The 24,586-nt window shown below is 31.7% G+C and overlaps 1 protein-coding gene across 3 annotated transcripts in view; it reads left to right on the top strand.

Moving 5' to 3' along the window:
• LOC149903825 (uncharacterized) overlaps positions 1 to 24,586 on the top strand; it is a 113,565-nt gene that overhangs the window by 77,308 nt on the left and 11,671 nt on the right. For all 3 annotated transcript variants that reach the window (XM_090108295.1, XM_090108297.1, XM_090108296.1), the window contains one exon: positions 18,267 to 18,429. In XM_090108295.1, coding sequence (XP_089964421.1) covers positions 18,267 to 18,429 — 163 coding nt within the window. The remainder of the gene's footprint in view (positions 1 to 18,266; positions 18,430 to 24,586) is intronic.

Below are 24,586 nucleotides of genomic sequence, written 5' to 3' on the forward strand. Positions count from 1 at the left end.
GTTAATGTAAATACTACTATGTTTAATATGTAACTTTACAATATACCGAACTTAAAGTTTTAATCCACATTACATAATCCGCAGCATTTAATATTCAAAAGTTCTGTATTCTCTAAAAGATTAAGTTGTTAGTGTTAAAAGCGTCAGGAACTTTTATCCGCTCAACGCCAGTAATATTTAAGACAACTTATTTTAAACTTTTTAATGCCATAAGCTTAATAAAAATAAAACGAGTGTCTCCATTGTGTGTCAATTTATCTCGACTATTCATAAAAATATCCAAGTCGAGACGACCTTTTCTATTATTGCCAAGAATTCTAAAGAAACGTTGTACGGCATCTCGGTGTAATTAAATTTCTTTTAAATCAAACTTTGAACGGTTGCCTCCAATTTGTTTTGCGCGAATTTCATAAGGTCGCTGAGTTTGAGCTATTTTTGTAAGTGTTGGGAGGGCTTGTTAGTCTCGATATTTTGCAGTTTTCGTGGTTTTCAGTTGTCATTGTTAGTTTCAGTTTTATAACCTTTAAACATATTTCTCTAGAGCGGTCTTTAGATTTGCTTTCCTTTTTCTGAACTGATGGCTTAGAGATTGTATGATATAATTTTACTGTTTTGCGCACTAGTGCTTCTTGTAATTTTGGAATTTTCCGTTACATACTAAGTTTATTTAACAACTCTATGCGAAAAAACTTTCACAAAAAAGCAGACTTTTACCCAATTAACTTCGTATTAGAGAAAATTAATGTACCTATAGTGTACAAAATATTTTGAAACATTATTTCCCAAGTTGAACATTTGCAAACATTATTTGCAATTAGGTACATAAAAAATACTCTACAGAACCAAAACTCCCTCGTTTTTCGAGAAAATTGCGTAATTAAATAATCGAAAAATAATATAATGTATAAATCGTGTTTTAAAACGTTTCATTTATTAAAGGTATTGACTCGACAGATTCTCCTCTCATAAGCATGCCTTGGCCTTCCAATAGGCTATTTGACAAGGTTTTGAAAACTGTCTCAAATTATTAAGATACGTTTATAGAGCACACAAAACACATGTTTCTTAATTTTTTGTAGTTATTCATTGAGAAAATGGAAAATAAAAACATGATATTCAAATACGCCGCCAAAACACAATTTTGAAGATTAAGGCGTCTCGCGACCATGGTGACGTCACAGCGGCGTAAACATCAACTTGCTCCTAGTACTTATTGTTCGTTTTTGTTTTAATTATAGTATAATTAAGTTAATCTGTTTAAAAACCAGAAAATGAGTTCTTATAGGTGGTGTGTAGTTCCTGGATGCAGAAATAAACCCCTGACAAACTATTTATATGTGCTCCAAAAGATATAAAAATGCGTAGAAAGTGGTTGCAGTTAGCTCGCAGAAATCCAAGTGATATTAGAAATATCAATTAAAACAGTTATATTTTTTTGTGAAGACCACTTCGATGTAAGTATGGTGTTGAATACCTAGTAGGCAGTTTATTTTATTTGCAATACATAGTATAAATCGTCTCATTACTTACCTGCTTGAGGTAAGATAATGATATATATAAATTGATGATGACGTGTTTGTATTGATATTGAAAATAATCAATACAAACACGTCAATCCTATAAACTGGATGGCTGAAATGAAAAATAAAGGACTTAATCTAAAAAATGTATACTTCATAATTATTGTGCTATTGTGATTCATGTTTGTAGGTACAATTAACTAAAAAGGTAATGAATGACGATTGAAATATTAACTTACATAGCTGTTTTCACATTTCTCAATTGAGGAGCGTAAAAATCTTGGTTGTTTTTAAAGAACATGCCAACCATTATAGCACAGTATTACAATATTATTTCCTAATTATAGCGTCCACTTTAGGTAGATTTCTACTGTCTGCTTTTTCGAAATTAGGTTCCATGACAAACAAAAATAACACATAAAGAACAAAACTGATTACAGACACCTTGAATCACAAGAAATAAGTTATACAAGAAACAAAACCAAAAGCGAAATTCAGCAACGACGTGAGTAAACGTTGGGATCACTTGTTATTTACGCCGCAGTGACGTCATGGCAGATGCAGCCAATCATGGATGTTTTCGGTCACGTGGTCATTTAAAAAAATATTATGTTTTTTCTCGACGATTTATAAATAAATAAGTTATTATTTATATCATTTATTAATTTAAATCGCTTCAAAAACCTTATATATATATGGATTACACAAAAAAGTAATTTATTTTTTATACTGTCAAATAGCCTATTGAAACAATTGCAAATATTTCAACTAATTAATTTAGTTTCAAGCGGGTTGTCAAGCTATCTCAAGTATTTCGCAATGTTATAATTTTTAATTAGGGCTGCCAACTACTGTAATTTACAATCGAAATAAAACTGTTTTGACTTGACATATTTTAATTCTCATTTGTGTTTATAAATTTGTATGAATCGTAACTTATTCAGGTTCTATCATATAATACGCGCATTTACGGGGTTCAATATAACTATCAAATAATTGAAAATTTTATCGTCACTTCTCTTAAAATCTTGATGCTTTTAATTTTTTTTTACAATTATTAAATATGTACTTAATATCATAACATAAACATTGTCGGCAACCCTGTCTGTAGGCTGTTTTAATTAAAATAACACCCGCGAATATCTAGCCTCATAATGCCGTGTACAATTCGCATTATGATATTTAATTTGAATAATATAATGTACTTCTTTCTCGGACATTTTGTGGAATAGCGTAAATAAGGTTTTATATTTAAATGGTTTTTCCTGGCGAGATGTTCGGAAAGTAATGGGATTTTTTGCGCGTAAATAGATCTTTCGAGTGGTTTGTAACCTTGTTTATTTTAGGCAATTGTAGTATTTATGAAGGAATTTTCTCTAGGGTTTATGTGTAAGGTTTAGAAGTAGTTAGTTAATTTTTTCGGAGGTACGTACTGTGACGGCAAAAATTAAAATCTTTTCTTAAAATAGTTTATTAAATATTCTTAACAATAAATAAGATATTAATAGCCAATTGATGTTATTTAGTTTGTAGGAAATGTAAAATATTCGTTACCTACTTTATATTGGTTGTGGTTATTTTAAACTCTGAAATTCCTTCAAATATCATTAATCCTTGAGACGGTATAAACATCGCAAACTCACAAACATCTTCGCGTTGGAAAACTTTCATATTTACTTTATAAGCAAGAAAATAACTGCATTTTATTGCGGGTGACCCTCGAGTCTCGAGAAACTCTTAGTTGATTAATAACTGCGATTAATAATTTATGTTACCAACAAGTTTATACTCTTAACAACAACAGAAAATGACAATTTTTAATTTATACTCCTAAAGGTTCTCGAGAATAATGCGTCGAGTTGTTTTAATTGATAATTGCCGTGTAAATATGATGTTGTTCCATCGCAGACATAAATTCTTCCACCATTCGTGAAATTAATTGCACATTACCTTTTACAACGTGCATTGATCACGCATATAACTGATAACTATATAAACAGGTGCAAGTAATGATTCCTTCGAAAATATAAACATACTTCATTATTAAAACAATTAAAATTGCGTTTAATGAAGGGTAGTAAGTGAGTTAACAGAGTTAACAGTTTCGTATACGGTTTAAGTGATTATAAAGATTAAATGTCACGATAATTTTCATTATTTCCACGTAAAATAAATGGTCAAGGTTTGTGCTGTGGCTGTTGGCTTGTTTGTGTAGTAAATTGGAAGATCTTAATGGTATGGTGAGACGTTTGTGGCTGAGATTTTATGCATATTTAAATAGCTTATTAAAAGTGCAGTTTGTTAAGAGTTATTATAAGCCAGTATTTTCTATATTTGGTGTTGGTACTACTCGTACAATTATTGTCGATATACTCGTAGCATATCTTTGGACTTGTTTAGCTAAGCATATGAGTCTAGCTGGATAGAAGGGAAGTCTTTAGGAACATTCATTGAAACTGCTCAATTATATATAATATGATGAGAAAATAATGCTTGAATTTTTTTTTATAATAGCTATAAGTAGCGATTTCATTTTAAGTCCCGTAATGAACGTCAATCAACTAAAATACAAAGCCGATTAAAATACCATAAAACATATTTTAATGAAATGTAACACATTTGTTTCCATCTTCATAATTAAAATAAAATTTCTCGTACAATTTGAAAACACGTGTACCATTATCTATACTAATATTATAAAGCTGAATAGTTTGTTTGTTTGAACGCGCTAATCTCAAGAACTACTGCTCCGATTTGAAAAATTATTTCGGTTGTTAGGTAGTCCATTTATCGAGGAAGGCTATATATATATCATTACGCTAAGACCAACAGGAGCGGAGCCACGCGAGTAAAACCGCGGAGCACAGCTAGTAATTCATATTTCCAAACCCGTTCAAAAGATAGATGCGATTGCAAAATAAAAGCACAAGGTCCCGAATTAATTGGCCATTTTACGAATATTCATTATGTTATGAAAGAGAGCGGATACACGTTTTTACAGATTATTTCAATGTCGTCTTATAGGCTTTTAATGTATTTGCATATGTGTTGAAAGTCATTGTACTCTATATGTGAGTAGCGATGTGTTATGAAAGAAATATACTAGTTTACGAGTAGGTATATCAGATAAATAATATACAAGTATTATTTATCTGATATACCTAAACATTTCTATGGATAATTTAACAAAATGATAGATATTTAATAGTGATAGTACTAAAAGTGTCAAATCACTGCCCTTATTTTGTACAAACTAAAAAATAGTACAATAATATGTTCTTATTTGCGAGAGAGTCTAAAATACATATATAAAATTGTAAGCTCTACCTATAATAAATTCTAAGGACATTTATAGAAACTTTCATCTTTATATCAATTCGTATTTCATATCGTTACCTCTAAAATCTACATATCGAGCATATACCGTGGTTTTCATATAACAACGTGGATTTATCGATTACATGTTTCATCGCGGCACGTGCAGTGGAACGCAGGTGAGAGTCGTTAAAGTGACAAGGTCGCATTTTGACCATTTTGTAATATAATTTAGAACCTTGTGTTTTTGAGTTAGGAAATGAAATGAGAAAAGCGAGAAGGAGTTTGAAATTTGATTTTAAACTATTCCAGAAAACTTATGAAGATCTAGTAAAATCTCTATATTATCTATATTATGTGGGTTTTTGCGTAAGTGAGATATTAATGAAGGATAAACAATGTAATTATTTTGTTAATTAGCACGTCATTAATTAAATCCCTTTATGATGCCTTGTCTGTTTAAAATATCTTATTTCACCAAAATGAAAAACCAGAATGAATTGACGCTTAAAAATAAAATCTTTCAGATAAATTTTGTGACTACAATTATCACATTAGATTCAATTGAATACTGAATGTTATATAGGTATTTATGGAAATTTCCAGACGTCTATCACCCAGCATGAGCTAATTTTCTAAATCAAACTTGCGGTTTGTACTGTTTGTTTATTAGAATATATCAGTTTTCTAAGTGTTAACAAGGTGAATAAGGCACAGTGACGCTATAAATTTATCCACTAAAGATACTATCTTTTGTGCTCAATTCGCAGCTTTTTTTATTGCCTTTAGAACCGTATTTCTATGTTTTAATGATGGAAATTGCGTGTAATTTCTTTATCAAGATTTAAAACCGGTAATTAAGGCTTGGAAATTGAATTCCTGTTGATGTTCCTAAACTAGTCGTTTGTTCTGCCGGGTTTGTCCGGGTTCTTCCAGGATTAATAAAATACAGTCTATTAACTCGGATAAGACGTAGTTTTTTTTACTAGTAAAAGGATTAAAATCTCTCTATCTACGAATGTCTTAACTGATGTAATAGAGTCGCGGTTAAGTAAACTGTTAAAACAAAAATTCTCTTTATAATTTCGTCAAGATGGGTATCTCTATTGCTTATTTCTTTTTGCTCTATTTCTAACGTATTTACTGTAGGATCATTTTCTAAGCGATTACGTTTTATATTACGACCGACAGATTTTTACGTGTAGGTAAGTAAGTAATCTGTAATCCATCATATCCAATTTCAGGCAATTTGTTTTGATGGTTTTGTTAGAGAAATAAATATTTTCTCAACCATGTTTGATGCAAGTATAATTATTAACATTAATTAACACAAAAAGCTTTTTTAAAAATTGTTGAGTTCAAACAAAGTTTAACCAACGAACTAATAATACGTCAAAATACTCAAACTCAAACTCAAACTCAAACATTTATTTATTCAATTAGACTTCTTTAGAAGCACTTTTGAAACGTCATTACATATTTTAAAATTTACCACCGATTCGGAAAGCAGTATCTACGGAGAAGAACCGGCAAGAAACTCCATAGTTGCTCTTTTAAATCATGTCAGTTTTACAATTTTACAAAATACATATGTAACAACATATAAGTATTGTAATAACATGCCAAAGAACTGTCCTGTGGTTTTTACGCGACAACCCTCCATGGGTTTTTATCGTCCATATATTCCTGAATACTGTAGTACGCTCTCTGAACTAGTACATTTTTTATATAAGTTTTAAATTTAGAACTACTAAACTCTTTAATATTATGAGGAATTCTATTGTAAAAGCGTATACCTTGACCCATAAATGAATTTTTAACTTTAGCTAATCGGAAAAATGGCATTTCAATTCTATTTCTGTTCCTTGTGCCATAACAGTGTCTATCTCCTACTCTTGTGTGTAAGTCGGCGTTTTTGTGTACATGCAAAATATTATTAAATATATACTGTGATGGTACAGTAAGGATACCAGTATTCTTAAAGAGATCTCTTAGTGAGTCCCGAGCACGTAAATTATATATAGAACGAATGGCTCTTTTCTGTAAGATAAATATAGTTTCTATATCTGCTGCCCTGCCCCATAGTAGAATTCCATAGGACATAATACTATGAAAGTAGCTGAAATAAACCAATCTAGCTGTATCTTCATCGGTGAGATGCCTTACCTTTCGGACTGCATATGCTGCTGAACTGAGCTTACCTGCAGCGGTGTTGACATGGGCTCCCCACTGTAGTTTCTCGTCCAATGTTAACCCAAGAAATACAGTCGATTCTGTAGGGTGTAATACCTCCCCGTTCAAGGTAATATTTCTGCTTAACTTTTTAACGTTTGGTAGTAAAAATTCAACACAAGTTGTTTTTTTGGCATTTAATAATAAATTATTAGCAGTAAACCAGTCGGATATGTGTAAAAGAGCACTGTTCACTTCGTCAACATTTGGGTCATGCCTATCCACATTAAATATTAATGAGGTATCATCTGCAAACAGAACTATTTCACACCTATCCTGTAAATAATAAGGTAGATCATTGATATATACCAAGAACAAGAAGGGTCCTAAAATAGATCCCTGTGGAACACCAATGTTAATTGACGCACCGCTAGAACGTTCTCCATTAACAACTACAGTTTGTATCCTATCATGCAGGTATGAGGCTATGAGGTTCTGAGCTTGTCCTTTAATCCCATAGTGATTAAGTTTACGCAATAAGGTACAATGTTCAACGCAGTCAAATGCCTTGGAGAGGTCACAAAATATCCCCAAAGCATTTTTTGAGTTTTCCCATGCCTTATATATATGTGTTAGTAGTGCAACTCCAGCATCTGTGGTTGAGCGCCCCTTTGTGAAACCAAACTGTTTGGTGTGCAGCAAATTATTAGATGCAAAGTGACTAGTCAATTGGTTTAATATTAACTTTTCGAATACCTTACTTAATGTTGGTAAAATCGAGATAGGTCTATAGTTGTTACAGTCTTCTTGATCGCCTTTCTTAAATAGAGGTATAACTTTACTAAGCTTTAATAAATTAGGAAATGTACCATAGTCACAACACTTATTAAATATAAAAGCTAAATTGTTCGCAATATTTTCTATTATATTATTAACTAAATTTACGGACATTCCCCAAAGATCACAAGTATTTTTTAAATTTAGTGTCTTAAAGGCTGTAACAATATCATTAGCAGTTACGTGTCGCAATTCAAATAATGTGCTGCACCCCGCAACATGGTCCCTCAAAAAGGTCTCTGCAAGTGCTGAAGACGAATTTAAATTATTAGTAATGCTAGCAGGGACACTACTAAAGAAATCTTCAAATGCAAGCGCAACATCAGCATTTTTGTCAATAACCATGCCATTATTAACAAGTTTTATGGTATTACTTGATTTGCTTTTACCCATTTCACCATTAATAATAGACCAAACTGTTTTAACTTTATTATCGGAGTCGCGTATTTTATCTCTGATATACAAACGCTTCGCAGTAAAACAAACAATTTTAAAAGTTTTTGAGTAATTTCTAACATAACTAAGAAAAGATGGGTCTTTATTATATTGCTTCATACCATATAACTCATAAAGAACGATCCTACACCTATGTATGCTAGGTGTCGCCCATTTACTAAATGGTAAATCCTTGGTAATATTTAAAGATTTAACTTTAAATATTTTTTCAAATTCATTATGCACTAAATTAAAAAGATTTTTAAACATTTCACAAGGATTATTATGACAGGATTGATCATTCAGTACGGGCAGGCTTTTATTAATATTATCTCTAAATTTATTAATGCCTTTTTTAGTTATAGGCCTAACATTAATTCTTTTAAATTCAGGTAAACAATCCCATTCAAAAACTACTTTCTGGCCACAGTGATCCGAAGTGAGTGTATTGAGAATATTTTTCTCTAAACAGTTGCAGTCGCAGTATATATTATCAATACAGGTTGCAGAAGTAGGTGTAATTCGTGTGGGTTCATTAAAAAGTTTATACAGATTAAATGACTGAAACAAATTAACAATTCGTGTTGCCGTTTGTGTTTGTAAAAGTATATCAATATTAAAATCACCACATACTATAACTTTTTTTTTACTCCTACTTAAACGCTTTAATATTTCTTCCATGACTGTCTCAAACATATTATAGTCACTGGAAGGGGGTCTATAAACGCAAACAATAATATAACGCTCCAGCTCCACACAGGACAGTTCAATGGTCCGTTCTACAGAAAGGCTAACAATGTCAGTTCGTTCCTTGCATTTTAAACTATTGTGTACAAAAATAAGAGAACCTCCATGAATAGCGTTTGTTCTAAAGTATATACTTTTTAATTTATAATTATCAATATTTATTAACAACTGACATTGTTTAAGCCAATGTTCTGTTACACAAAATATTTTAATTCTATTATGATTTAAAAATAATTCTATTTCTAATAATTTGCTAGCCAAGCCTTGAATATTTTGATGCACAATAGAAAAAGACTGCTTAGCTGTTGTCTTATAAACTAGTTTAAATCTAGCTTAGGGCTAGATTGTCTGTCAACACTTAAACTAGGTTGATGTATATAATTACTACTACATAAAATTATAGTAGATCCAGGGTCTGATACTAAACATGTACCAGACTGGTTAATAATTTTATATGCTATTAACATAGCAAGTTCTCTCTTATATCTAAATGGCAGATACACTGTATTCTTTGTCAAACAAGAAGATTTAATACAAGAATTTATGTCAAAATATATAAATGCATCACTATGATGATTTGTTAAATTATATAATTTCAAGTTAATATTATAGATAAATTTAAATTGATTTTGTGTCAAACCAGGCAAATATGGTAATGTACACAACATAAATTTGCATTTTGTCTCACTACTAATTTTTAACATTTTTTGAAATCCTATATCTATGTCATGTTTTTTTAATTTAAAACTATCTCCATATAATATAATAACAATACTATTTTCATTAAAAGTAAAACTATCTAATGAATTCATGATATATGTAAATGAACTATTAGGAGTACAAAAATTAGTTACTTTATGCCCCAAATTGTTAAGCAAACCCCAAATTGTTACTTATTATCAACAAGAACGAAGTACTTTTTATGTCAATAAATTGCAACAAAAGCCGAGTATACACACTATAACGCGATTTCAGTAGCGATCACGATATTACCGCCATACATTAAATCCATCTGACATAAATGACCGCGATGCATTGTGCTGTGGGCACTAGGCTTTATATTATCCACTAACGTTGCGTGATTAATGTTAACGAATGGCTAAATTGTATGTACATGTCAACTTGTAAAATATGCTTATGCCAATTTGTATAATACCTATGCTTTGAGCTGTGTGCGCTCAGCTTTACGTTATGCACCAACATTGTGTGATTAATGTAAAGGAATGGCTAATTTGTAAAATTTGCTTTGTGCTGTATGCACTAGGCTTTATTTACATTATCCACTAACCTTGTGTAATTAATGTAAGGATTGGCTTAATTGTATGTAGTCGGTGTAGTCAATTTGTGATTGATTTTTTTTTTCAATGTTTATGTTTGAATGAAATCGGTGAATATAGTTATATATTCAGTAGTACATACAGTAGTTTGTGAAAAAATACGATGAAATAAACATATTGTAATACATCAACATTCTTCAATATGTAAATACTGGATTCGTGACAAAATGTCTTACAACAATGTAACGGCATCCTATCATACCGAAGGGCTAATGCACACTAATAATAGATACGTGTTACACATGCAGAAGTTTGTCTGTATGTCTGATAGACTATTTTAACCCTCGACGCAAAAAGAGGGGTGCTATTTTTATATTTATAGAAATTGAAAAATATGGTTGTTCACGTAATAATTTTTTTAGGTATGATTAAGATCAGATGCCAAATGTATTTCATTTAAAAAATTTCACAACCACACTAGAAATTTCGAAAATATACATATACACTCTAATACTAAACTAAATCTGAAAGCTACTAATACTTAGCTCAGCTCTAAAAGAAATTGAATTAGTCCAGTATTTATTTCCTTCCATTGTTCGATAGCTGTTTTAAAAACGGTACACTGCACGCGATGGGTTGGGCGACTTCAATGACAATTTACGGATTATTTATTAGTTTTGTAGGTACTCGTTTATTGAATTAAATGTAGTGAAATTAATTTTCTTTGTGTAAACTTTTGTTTGGATACGCTTTGACATGTTGTTTGATATGTTGTAGATGTAATGACAGTAATTGTTTGATAATAATTAATAATGTCTGTAAGCTAAACTAATTTTTATATGAAACTAGCTTTCCGCCCGCGGCTTCGCCCGCGTTTTAAAGAAAAACCCGTTCCCGTAGGATTTCCGGGATAAAACCTATCCTATGTCCTTTCTCGGGTATCAAAATATCTCTATACCAAATTTCATGCAAATTGGTTCAGTAGTTAAGGCGTGATTGAGTAACAGACAGACAGATAGAGTTACTTTCGCATTTATAATATTAGTATGGATAGTAGGTAAGTAAGTGTATTTTGTCTGGGTTTAACTGTGATAAAACTATAATATATAAAATGAATGCAAAATTAATCAAAGAATAATATAAAGTATAGAAACTATAGTTAACTGCTGTCTCTACTTATATTTGTCGTAATTACCAAGAATCAAGCCTTAATTTCTTTGAAGATCTATCGTTCGCTTGGAGAAATTTCATTAAACTGTCGTCACAGATAAAGGTTTATTGATTCAATTTTAAACTGTAGATAATCGATACTAGCATTGCTTACTTTATACATGAATTAATTAAATCAATTACGATTTTCATACTTTTCGATAAATATTGTAATTTTGAAAATTGTCGGTGTGATAGAAGGAAGTTGAAACAAAGTGTTATTATTTACACGAAATAAGTATCTAATGCACTAGAAAAACTGTTTATTTTAATCATCAAGGACAAAGTTTAAGTATATTTTATGTATATTTGCTTCTGTATGACTGCACTACGTGATTGGTAATATATGTATCGGCCCATATACGTTTCCACTGCTGGTATACGAGCCTCCTACACCAAGTGCGAATTGGCAGATGTCGATGTTTTGATTCTTCGACATGTCGCCTGGTCAGGAACCCCCGACTAATCGATTTGAAGTCCGAGGTCCTCACTATTGAGCCACCACTGCACTGTTAGATATACACAGCTTTAAAATTGAACGTCTAAAATAACATAAGTTTTCAATATCTCATCCCATTGTTATTCTCACTACGTTATCTAGCGTGACCGCTGTAATCAATATGTTTTGCTTTCATTACTCGCTCATTATGATCACTTATATCTAATTTGTAGTACAACATGTCTGAGAAGGCTCGAGATTTGATCCGACTTTTAAAAAGGATCTCAATTCGACTGTATAATTCTGTTTTTGTTTTGCCTAGCTCAGACGGTTGAACCGATTTTGGTGATTGTTTTTATTACTGAGTTTATGCATACTAGTTGGTCAGATTTAAATTCATATACATATGTAGATAGATAATTCGTCTAAATTCTAAGCGGTTCGACATTGGAAATATTATTAAAAAATATTTTCCATTTTTACTGTTATTGAACTCAAAATTGTTTTTATAATTTAGAAAGTATGTTTTTACTTTTTACGTTTAATTTAAATGTTAATAAATAAGAAAGATCTTACGTCATCGCCATTATTTTACTTTAAATTATGTTTTTACTTACTACGTCACGTGAAATAATCTGAAAGTCAAGGTTAGAAAAGACTGATAAGAAAATGCATCTTTATCTCTGGAATTGCTGGTTCGTTTTTATTACTATTTGTTAAAAGATACTACTTTTGAAATGATTAATATTTATTTCTGGCTTTAAAATACATCGTATTTATTACTATGTGGTTTATTACTATGGTGCTATTGGTGGTTATTTTCTATTTCAGCTCCTTATGAATTTATTAAAAAATATTACTTTATCAAAATACAGTTTTCTAATTTTCTTCATTTACGATAAAAGCAAACAACTGCTACATCAAAATCCTGCGTAGGTATATTTAGGATTTTTAGGATAATGTCCTTGAGATAAACTCTCAAAGCAAAGGAAGATTACATAACACGCAAGGTTCATACAAATTATTCATAATCGCCAGTCGTTTTGTACCCGCCTTGCCGTTTGTATAACATGCATATAGCCAGGTATCGGTAAGTTTCCATGCATGTATGTTATTTTTAATGGTTTCTAGATTGTTCCTTTACAAAGGTAGCTAATCATAAACGATGTATATTGTATATGCTATTATTATACTCATAACAAGGACAGTGTCGATTTCGATAAGATGGTACTATTTTTTTGAGATCTACATATATAAAATACATATTAATAGAATAGATAAGAAAAATCAAAGAAAGGAGTAACTCCTACGGCCTACCTAGTACTTCTCTCGAGGTCTGATTTTTTAAGTCTGAAGTTTATTTGGCAGTCATCTCCGTATTTTTCTTGTTTTAATTTTTGCGGCAAAATGGATATTTTAACGAGCTTGATACTTATATTATTACTCGTGTTGTTTTAACAGAATCCCTGAAATCTTGATAAATGCTCTGTATTATACTCTGTTATCGCATTATGTTAACAAGTCAATAACTGCGTTAAAAACAACCGACTTCAAACTTTCACTTGCAACATTTACAAATACAGACAAAAATGCTCATAAAATAAAAACTACTGGGCCTATCCGAATAAAATTTTTATGGGACCAATTCGACACCATCCCGCATCGAACAAAAAAAGAATCACGTAAATCGGTCCAGAAACCACGGAGTAATCGGTGTACATACATAAAAAAAAAAAAAAAAAAACATACCGGCCGAATTCATAACCTCCTCCTTTTTTTTGAAGTCGGTTAACAAATCACAAGATACAATGGAAAAAGCGGGATGTAATGTAAACTTTTGTACTCAATATTGTCATTCTTAACAACAAAATGGTGGGAACGTCCGTTGATGGGTTAATTTTAAGTCGACGTTAATAAAATAGGAAGTGGAATATATTTTATCAGAAAAACAGGGCACGTAATATATACCCGTTTCACATTTCTTGATGATTATCTCAAACCTAAAACACGTATATATTTACATATATTCACAAATTTGCGAGGCAATTAATGTCAAACATTGCCTATATTGCTTATATTAAATAGTTGTACACTGTTTCGCCCGAAATTAATTACGTGTTTAATTAATATGATTGCCTTCGTTTGAAACGTATTTACATTAACTTGAATTAATCGTAATGCCGGCTATTGTAGAAGACTTTTTTTTAGAGAATTTCAATGTATCTCTACTTAACTGAATTCATTAGTGATTAGGATGAATTATAATAAGCAGATAGGTTTGGCAAGGTACATTTTTGTGTATGTTAAAAAATCATCAAGCACAAATTTATATGAAAATGTTTTGCGTATTTATTATCGTTTTGGTTTTGGTTTGGTTTAGATGGAGGAACATATATTTAAATTTACGTAAATATGTTACGAATTACGATTACATCGTGCTACAAGCAACGTTTACCTTCCCGCTTATCATAATATGTAGTATTGCATTTTAAAAATTTTCAAAAATACGATAATTTGTCAATTTGTATTTTCAATTATAAGGACTAGTTATACGATACTCTTTTAATTTCAATTTGTTTTCTTATTGTCTTTCAACGGTCATTTATTAACTTATTCTATTTTATTTGACTATGACGACACCACAAAAATAACAACATAAACAAAATAATTTAAAACAATTTCTGCAAAGTAAAAAAATAGCGTCAATTTTATTGTCTGTATTTTTATTTATTGTTTTTATTTCAATTTGCTATTCAAATATCAAATGTTAAATGGCCACACGGTGTGTTTCAAGTACCAGGGAAGCATAACAAAGGCTGCGGTTGCTGCAACCGGTACGTGCACACATTCGTATTCGAACCGCACACGACTTGGTGAATTACGTCAAACGCTTTATTTAGCCTTACATGTAGTTCAAACGTGCACGCGAAGTTACCGAGCAACTCCTACGCGATCGTGTCGCCCTGGTACTTTAAGATATAGCAAGGATTCAAAAGAGCCTTAAGGACCTGTTTTAATTGAAGAAAAATTAAGTTAAAGTTGACGCAAAGTTCTGCGAATAAAGTTTTTATTTCCACGTAAATGAAATTATACATTTATTGTGAACTTTAGTAGCTTCGTAAACTAATAGCTGTACTTTTAAACAACCCAAACCGTGGCTCATTTGCATTTTTTTTATCATCGAATAATTACGCGACTTGATGTAACCGGATCAAATGCTTGTTCACGTTGATGGATATTATAAAAAGAAAAAATCAAATGTAATGTAATAAAAAATGAATCTTGGAATGGAATTATAAATATTAATAAACAAAAATTGTGCAAACTTCTACGGTCTTTATGCAGAATGAACAATATGGTTTATAATGACATAATTACAGTAAAGGCTCTTGTAGTTTTGAAAAAATTGCAAACAACAATAACAGTTGAATGATGAAAGAACGAACAATATTCGGAATAAACTATAACTTGAACTTTATTGTTGTTAGGCTATGTGGTTTCAGAATATAATAGTGGTTTGGTACAACTAACCAACTAGGATCGCACGGTTGTGGTAATTCGACTTTATTCATTCTATTTTTTTAAACATGTATTCTGCAAATCAGCATTGCTATAGTATAGGATAACAATTAACAACTATATATTTACCATCAATATATGTGGTGGAGACACAAAAAATACATACGGAAAGAATCACTATAAATAATAATATGTACATATTATAATATACAGATATTGGATATATATACGATTTATAGGTCATGTTCAATGCTATTTTAATAAGAAACAACAGACAAGGGCCAAGATGAAAGAGCAATTTTCCTTTTGTTACATTGCGAATGTCACATAAATTCCGAGAAAGATTTATCAGTAATCACGAATGCATTAAGTGCCTTCATTTCATTTCGTTTCGCCTCGTTGTCAGTTTTTATAAGGAAAAGTCGGCGTTTGGCGAAATTGGTAATGGATTTCGGAATTGATTTTTTACAATTATTCAATTATGTTTGATTTAATCTTGAGGTCGTGTGCGTATTTGTCTCGATTTGGTTTTTGCTTATTATTCACAAGTTTTGTGTCCTTTAATTATTTTCATATGAAATGTAAGCGACATATTAAAGTTTACAGTTTGTTGAGAATGTATTGAAGATAAAATACGTATAGTTAATACGTGCCGCTTACCCTGGTTGATCTGCTATAAAATAATAGGTAGCTTATGTCACTCTGTGAATCAATTCTTAGATCTTTTTAATGGTCAATTTTAGCTTTTCAGTTAAACCGTAACAGGCAAATAAAACAAATTATTTTGTTTTGTTTTATTTTTATAGATAACGTTCGCTAAATTTGTCCCGACTCTTGTATATAATGCTCATAAATCACAAATTACGTGAACTCTATCGTGCTCATTCCGAGCCAGAGAGCACGCGAACAAATGTTAACTTGCATGATCTTAATATTAACTTATATGCTTGGTATTGGAGGAAACTTCCCAATTCAATCGATGTGCTTGAAATAATATGGAATTCTGTGAGGAAGATAAATAGGAACGTTATAGTGTAAGGAATAGAGCAAACGCGATTTTATTATAATTCAATGAAGATGGTAAAAGGCATTTGGGTCATAACAAGACGAGACTCGATTTATGTAAAGTTGTGGAATATAAATTAAAGATGTGCTAAAAATAAGTACATATTTGTTATATTAGGAAAATATAAAACTAGAATGATGAAAGAAACTGTATTTTTATGTACTTACTACTTACTTAATTGTTAGGTGTTTATTAATTGTCTTTGACAATTTTTTCTGAAAAATGTTTAAAAAACAAATGAACATCTATTATTTACTAATCAATGATTAAATAACTTTTAATATTTTTTTCCTAATTATTACATATAATTTGAATAACTACAAGAAAATTCTACGTTATTCTCATTTTATGGAAGTGCTGGGAGCGGCAGACTGTAGTTACACATGTCGATTCGTATCGACTGATTTACACGTATAGTCGTGATATAATAGTTGATTGCAATACAATTATGTCTACTATGATAAGAATACAAATTGATGTTATTATCTGATTATGATATATAGGTACATAATACAAATTACATATATATTTTTTTGTTCTTATTAGGCTATGAATTTTAAATTTCGGCACATACATAAATTGTGACATATTTATAGATCCTACTAATATTATAAATACTACTGAACCGATTACAATGAAATTTAGCACACTTGGATTAACACATAGGATAGGTTTTATCCCGGTAATCCCACGGGAACGGGAACTATACGGGTTTTCCTTTGAAAACGCGGGCGAAGCCGCCGGCGGAAATCTAGTCTTATCTATTTCATTGGCATTTTCAATGGCTTACATTTAATTCAACAAAATGCAAGGTTCATCAAACAGAGTTCGGCTATTGAATAGACAACCATTATGTAACTTTTATGCCAAGTTTTGAGCTCTTTATTTCTCTGTAAGTTACTTAGTAAATAAACATGTTCCCGCTCGGCGTGCAGGAGTGGTCGTGAATAGTTGATGTTTACGATCCAATATACTTCGTCCAATTCGTTGGTGTCTCTGTATTACGTCACAGTTCAAATATTAAAGGCGGAGCTTTTTGGTTGCTTTGCAGTTTTTTTTATTATGATTAGAAGTGTGTTTGAATTAATTATAAACTAATGAATCATAATGATATTATTGACGTGACAACGTCTTATAATTCGATAGCCGGCTGCACGCACGAAAAAACATGACTCATGCGGCGTTACCTCGCTCTGAGGCGTTCCATGGGCTTGAAGTGCAAGCGAGACCGCGGGACGAGCGACAAAGAAGCACAATCGGCCGTTGTCACGTTCAACTATCGTCAGTAAACCGACTTTACAGACAACCAATTTTTTTATTACATATATAACTAAGGGTTTGTTGTGACTTGTGATAGAGGCAAAACTTTTTTTTGTAACTAGCGTAAAAAATAATAATCGATCTTATATTTATTTTATAAAGATACAGGGTGTTTCTTTGAACGTATACACTTCAACAATTTTTTTTCCTAATATCTGTATTTTAATTTTTTTCAACATGACTTTCAACGACAATAAAGACGTCATTTTATTAAGCTATTGCATAGCTTCTATCGAGGGCCTTAAGCGCGGGGACCCAATCCAGAAATTCCGTAACGAAAAAACCTCACGTTCCCCACTCCGACGGGCACGGAAGTAGGCTTAAAGGCATGCTATGCAATAGCTTTACTGCGGCAGTCCTCGAGTGCCACACGTCTTTTTTTTCTTAAATTGTGTGTTTATTGTCCACAGTGCATGCGCTCGTACGTCGAGTTCGAGATCAGCAACGGCGCGTACGAGGTGTCGTGCCCGGACGCGCGGTGCGGCGCCGGCGCGGCGCTGTCCATAGACGAGATATCGAAGCTCGTGCCCGGCGCGCTGCTCGACAAGCACATCAAGTTCCGGATCAACCATGGTTAGTGATAAGTACTAGATTAATCTATTTTGAAACAAAAAAAATCCTTACATTTGGCCGATTTCTTCAATGCATGGATGCAATGCAAGGATACAGCCTCCTGCTGCTAATTTTCGACATTTCTTCGACAGGGTTCTTCGTGAACACAGAAGAATATTTATACGAAGAAACGTGTGATAGCACTGATATAGAAAAAATGAGAATAGTACGTTTGATCGCTGATGTAGAGCATAGCATAAGATACTTAATAACAGTTCTTTCATAAATTTTCACTCGGCAAATATATATAGGAGAACCAATTGATTATTTTGTCTGTCTGTCGGTCTTCAAAGAAGTTATGTTGCAGAGCGTAAATGATATTAGAAAAAGGGTCTTATGCTTTGAACAGAATTCAGTTACAAAATAATAGGCAAGGATTTGCTTGAGTATGTGTGCTTACAGAATACATATATACGATACAACCCGTTACTTTGTTTTACAACACATTAAACTATAAACATCTCATATTATAATTAAAGCAATAAATTTATTACTATGCGAGCACGTTGTTTGCAATTTGCTCCGTGTTGTGGTTTTGTTAGAGCAATTCAAATATTTGAGAACATTTGGTTCAACAGTTGAGGTCTTTGACTTCTGAAAGGTCGAGGGTTCGATTATTCAATTTATCTGGACATTAAAACTGTTCCTGCCCACCCACACTTGATCAGGGTTGTAGTTTATGTCATAAACTCTGTAAACAAAAATCTTTTTAAAATGTGATACTTTATTTATAATGTCGGATAAACTTTTCAAAAACATTAAGTACCTAAAAAAATTTAATTTTTGACAACCCTGTTTCAAACAACTTTATTTCTCAAAAGGTCACCAACCCATCATACAGGGTGTACCAAAAAGTAGTGATGAACGGAAGCTGAGAGGTAGAGGACCTAGAGGGCTATCCGAATCACCCCCATGTATGTTATGCGATTTTTCGTATTTTCGGAGTTATGACGTTTTTTTCAATTTTTCACCTATCGCCGAGTACGATGATATTTTCACTCATGCTGACGTCAATGATTGCGCAAGATGCTTGATTTTTTTTGTGTGCTAAGCTGAAAGATAGGCCAATTCAGTATGGTAACATTTACTATCGTTAGATCTTTGAATGGAATAAAAAAAAGAATTAAATGGCAAGAAAGATAAAATTACCCAGTATGTTCACCACTTCAAGGGCCCGTAAAAAAATAAAATCACATAAAAAAAGTTTTCCGTTTGACTTTTAAAAACTTGCTCTATCTATCAGATAGCTACCCTGAAAATTTCATTTTATTATTCAGAAGGCTTCAATCGAAAAATTTAAATCTAAATGTGGTAAGTGCAAAAATTGAATTAAAATTATGATCATTAAAACCAATAAATAGGTGTTTAATTACCAGAAATTTTTAAAATAACCCCGCTGTTGCTCAATGCAAGTGCGACATCACCGTAAAAAGTTGTCTTTTAAATGTCTGAATGCCCTTTTATCATTTTTAATGGTTTCTTCTGCTACTATGAATTTCCGGGTTATTTCGTCCAAATTGTGGCATTCTCTCAAGTAGCCGAGGTCTTTTTAGTATTCCCATTGAAACAAATCAATGGGGTTTAGGTCGAGGGACCGTAGAGGCCAGGCTTTAAGGCAGGCGTCACCGGCGCATGCGCATGCTGCAACGATCAATCCATCTTTCAGGGTATCTTTGCCCTTTAGCCTGGCCTGCACGGTCTCCGGACATAAACCCTATTGATTTTTTTCCGTGGGTATACTACAAGGCGAGAGACTGCCACAATTTGGACGAAATAACCCGGAAATTCATAGTAGCAGAAGAAACCATTAAAAATGATAAAAGGGCATTCAGACATTTAAAAGACAACTTTTTACGGTGATGTCGCACTTGCATTGAGCAACAGCGGGGTTATTTTAAAAATTTCTGGTAATTAAACACCTATTTATTGGTTTTAATGATCATAATGTTAATTCAATTTTTGCACTTACCACATTTAGATTTAAATTTTTCGATTGAAGCCTTCTGAATAATAAAATGAAATTTTCAGGGTAGCTATCTGATAGATAGAGCAAGTTTTTAAAAGTCAAACGGAAAACTTTTTTTATGTGATTTTATTTTTTTACGGGCCCTTGAAGTGGTGAACATACTGGGTAATTTTATCTTTCTTGCCATTTAATTCTTTTTTTTATTCCATTCAAAGATCTAACGATAGTAAATGTTACCATACTGAATTGGCCTATCTTTCAGCTTAGCACACAAAAAAAATCAAGCATCTTGCGCAATCATTGACGTCAGCATGAGTGAAAATATCATCGTACTCGGCGATAGGTGAAAAATTGAAAAAAACGTCATAACTCCGAAAATACGAAAAATCGCATAACATACATGGGGGTGATTCGGATAGCCCTCTAGGTCCTCTACCTCTCAGCTTCCGTTCATCACTACTTTTTGGTACACCCTGTATAATAAATATCACATGAAACGAATAAAATGAAGTAAAATTGAATTGGAACTACACGCGCGAGGTTGAACTATCGATTCGACCTCTAGTGCAATTATTTGCAGCCGCTAGTTACCAATAGGGGATGACGTTCGGGGAAAATGGGAATATACAATTCTTTGATGTTTTGAATTTAAAGTGGTTATATGATAGAGATGAATATTGGATGTTGATTGAAGTTATTTTTGCAAAATAAACTGTGGGCGGAAAGCTACTGTATTATAAACCAGATTGAAATAATTACTTTAAATAGCAGTCTTTAATTGGAAGATTTATATTTAATTAAAAATTAAAAAAGGATATGATGCAATAGTTAAATTTAATTTTAATAATTGTTGATGACCTTTTACTTTCACTAGTTTTAAAGTTGAATTCTGATACATAAATAAATATTGTGACCCCAGAATTGTTGAATCTTTAAACAAAATTTTTAGTAGTTTTAGACATAAATTTGAATGACCAGATTTGTGAATTTATAACCCAGGATCGTGGTAGTTACCATGAAATGGTATATTTTGAGCTTCTTACGAGTAAAACCGCTGGCTCCAGCTAGTCTGCTTATAATTAACGTTGATACTAGTCTAGAATGAAACTCCTTATCTTTCACTAAACCGGAACAGTACTGCATGTACTTGTTATTAGTGAAAGTATCGATATACCTTTACTTTGAAGTGTTGTGAGCAAATTGAATAGGCATGACGACAGTATCCATAAATGATCGAATTAGTGTTTTTAAGGGAAAATGTATAATAAATAAATTAAAAATAGTGACTTAGAAATATTAAAAACATTAAGATTAATGAGATTATCAATAAAATAAAACATTGAAATTCTGCAGTCGGCCATATTGAATGAAACACGCGTGACGTCACGTCTATGTAAACAACTTCGCGTCAGGTGTGTTTTGTTGTTATGAATATGTTGAGAATACGCATTTTTATTTATTTTCTATTTTTTCACGTATGCTTTATCGACTCAGAACAGAAATATAATTGCGAATTCACGAATATGTGGTTCGGGTTTCTCTGCGTCAAATTTATACAATCATTTCATATTATTTTCTCGCTTTAAACAATTACTAACACTTTTTTGGGTATTATTTTTATGTAGATTCACATTGTAATACTGGACACCACTTATAAACTTTGAAATTAGATTCTATAACACTTAATAATTAAATATTTGTTTAATTTTGCTTCGCTATGCATACAGATAATTACGTATTTACGTAAGAGTGACGTCACGCCTACGCCATGACACCTGTGAGCTGTTTTGGCACAGTTAATAAATATTTTTTGAAAAATGGCTTTTATCTTCGTTAAATTTAAGTATATTAGCGAAATATAGGGTTTTTCTTGTTTAATAAACGTATACACACATTATGGAAGAGGTTTTCAAAATCTTTCGTCATGCCTATTATCGATGGTTTAAAAGCTTTATTAGTTTGAGAATAATTATAGCAGGATGGGAAGATGTTATTTGGTATGCTCTTGAGTTAAATTTTTCTCGCTGAAGTTTTCGAAACGTTGAAATAAATAAGCAGAAATAAAGGAATCGTCACTCAAATCTGTTGAATAGTAGGTACTAATTTATAGAGGTTTTATTATATAGTATTTATACAGAATTATTAACTTAAAACAGAAGTCTAATAATGATTACAACGGATCAGTTAAACACGTCGTGATCTGACTTTATTCCATTATTAAATTAAAAATGAACACGCTGTATATCACCTTCAGACATTTCCACATAAATAGGTTAGCACATAGATTACCATACTATTTATTCTGTTATAACATCAGCCACTAATTACGACGGACGATGTGCTCTGTTTAGCCATGGTCGTGATTTGCCTATAGTTACATAACCACGACAATCGATACATAAAGAACAGTTAGGATTTACGGTGTTAGTGCTAGTTGCCTGTGTTATACAGGGTGTTATGTAAGATCACCTTATTTTACATAATAAGAAAATACGAAAGGGTGGTTTTTGATACAGAAACTAGTTTTAAAGAGCAGATTGTTTCAGCATTTAATATTCATTATTAAGTTAAGACGAAAACCTTAATTATCTATTTGTTAATTAATCTAAAATTAAAATTTTGACTATTTTGCTGAATGTGGTTGCGTCAATAATATAAATTACAAAGCATTTCACACATTGATTGCATTCAACTATAAAATAGAGAAATACAATTAATTTTCTATCATAACAATTTTATTACCATTAATAATAACTTAAAAATTGTAGTTACTACGATAAACGATTAAACTATAGAAATATAATGTCCACTCATATACACACATATATGTATATACACAATATTACACTTATGAATAAAATATACGTAAAAACAATTTAAAGGTATGCCAGTGTTTACTTCATTTCTAGATCATTCGTATCCCTCCAGGATGCTGTCTTATGTTCGGATAATTTCCCTAGAGGTGCGCTCCGAAAGTGGAGGCTTGCAGTCTCTTTACGTGATATTTAGAGCTTATATTCTATACTGGACTTTGGAAACTGTTAGGTACGTATGGTATGGAAAACTAGCTTTGAGAGGAGTTAGGCTTTGTGTTGACGACGAAAATTGACGCCTTATAAATTCGGTCATAAAAAGTTTCCTGGTTGTTATCTAATTTTATCCATGAAATCAGACGATTGGTTTACTATTTAATCAGTCAGAGGATGGTAAGAGATTTGTGTAATGAACAAGCCATCTGTTGGAATCTCTAAGACCATATCTGCATCGGAAGATTTCGTCTTACTGCAACATCCCTTGTAATGAGTGCTGATTCAGATATTTCATTAGTATATACTTTATACTGCAATATGTGTTGTGTATGCTTTCTTACATCTTCTTACGTTGCTTTTATTACTTCACTATACTACCCTATAATTTCATTTAACAGACTTACCTCTTCGGAGTTGCCAAAAGCAAATTCATGGCACGTCCTTCGTCGGTTGTTTCTCATTTATCATCAACTCAAGACTCAAGTATTCGTCTACTATTGTGAATAAGTTATATAAACTCACATTTGATAGCTCAATAAATTTTCCAACATGTTTCGCAGAGATAAATTGTTATATTGATTACAATATTAAACATTTAATGCAGGACATAAATGTTCTTGATGTAAATGAAGCTATTAAATCATTAAGAACAATCGCCCATCAATCATGAGGCGACGCAAAAACTTGGACTAGATGTAATACCTTCCTAAGTATTTATGTAACTCTATTTACGTTATATACAGTTTTTATGGGAGAAAGGCAGGCTAGGAATTATGAAGTTTTTCCTTTTCCGGGACAGAGATGAGTTAAGATAAATGTAATATAAAGAGTGTAGTTGATGTTTTCCGTCGAAATAAATAAGTTAAGACATAATATAATAATAATGGAGTAGGAAACGAATATCGGACTTTGTAACTTCAATATAGATCATATCACACACGAAATTCACGGCTTCCTTATCAACAGAACGTAATAACATTGTATTATTTTTCATATTAACATAAGACAAAGTGTACATTGACGTAAGTCGTAAAAATAAACCTTAATCTATTAAAATGAGTACTTTAATTGGATTCTAGTTTACAAATAACATTGTAACTTGTAAGCGAGAAATAACGTGTTC

Source organism: Colias eurytheme, chromosome 12, assembly GCF_061535395.1.
Source record: "Colias eurytheme isolate Ceu_HAF_F1 chromosome 12, ilColEury1 Martin Lab GWU primary, whole genome shotgun sequence".
Taxonomy (NCBI): domain Eukaryota; kingdom Metazoa; phylum Arthropoda; class Insecta; order Lepidoptera; family Pieridae; genus Colias; species Colias eurytheme.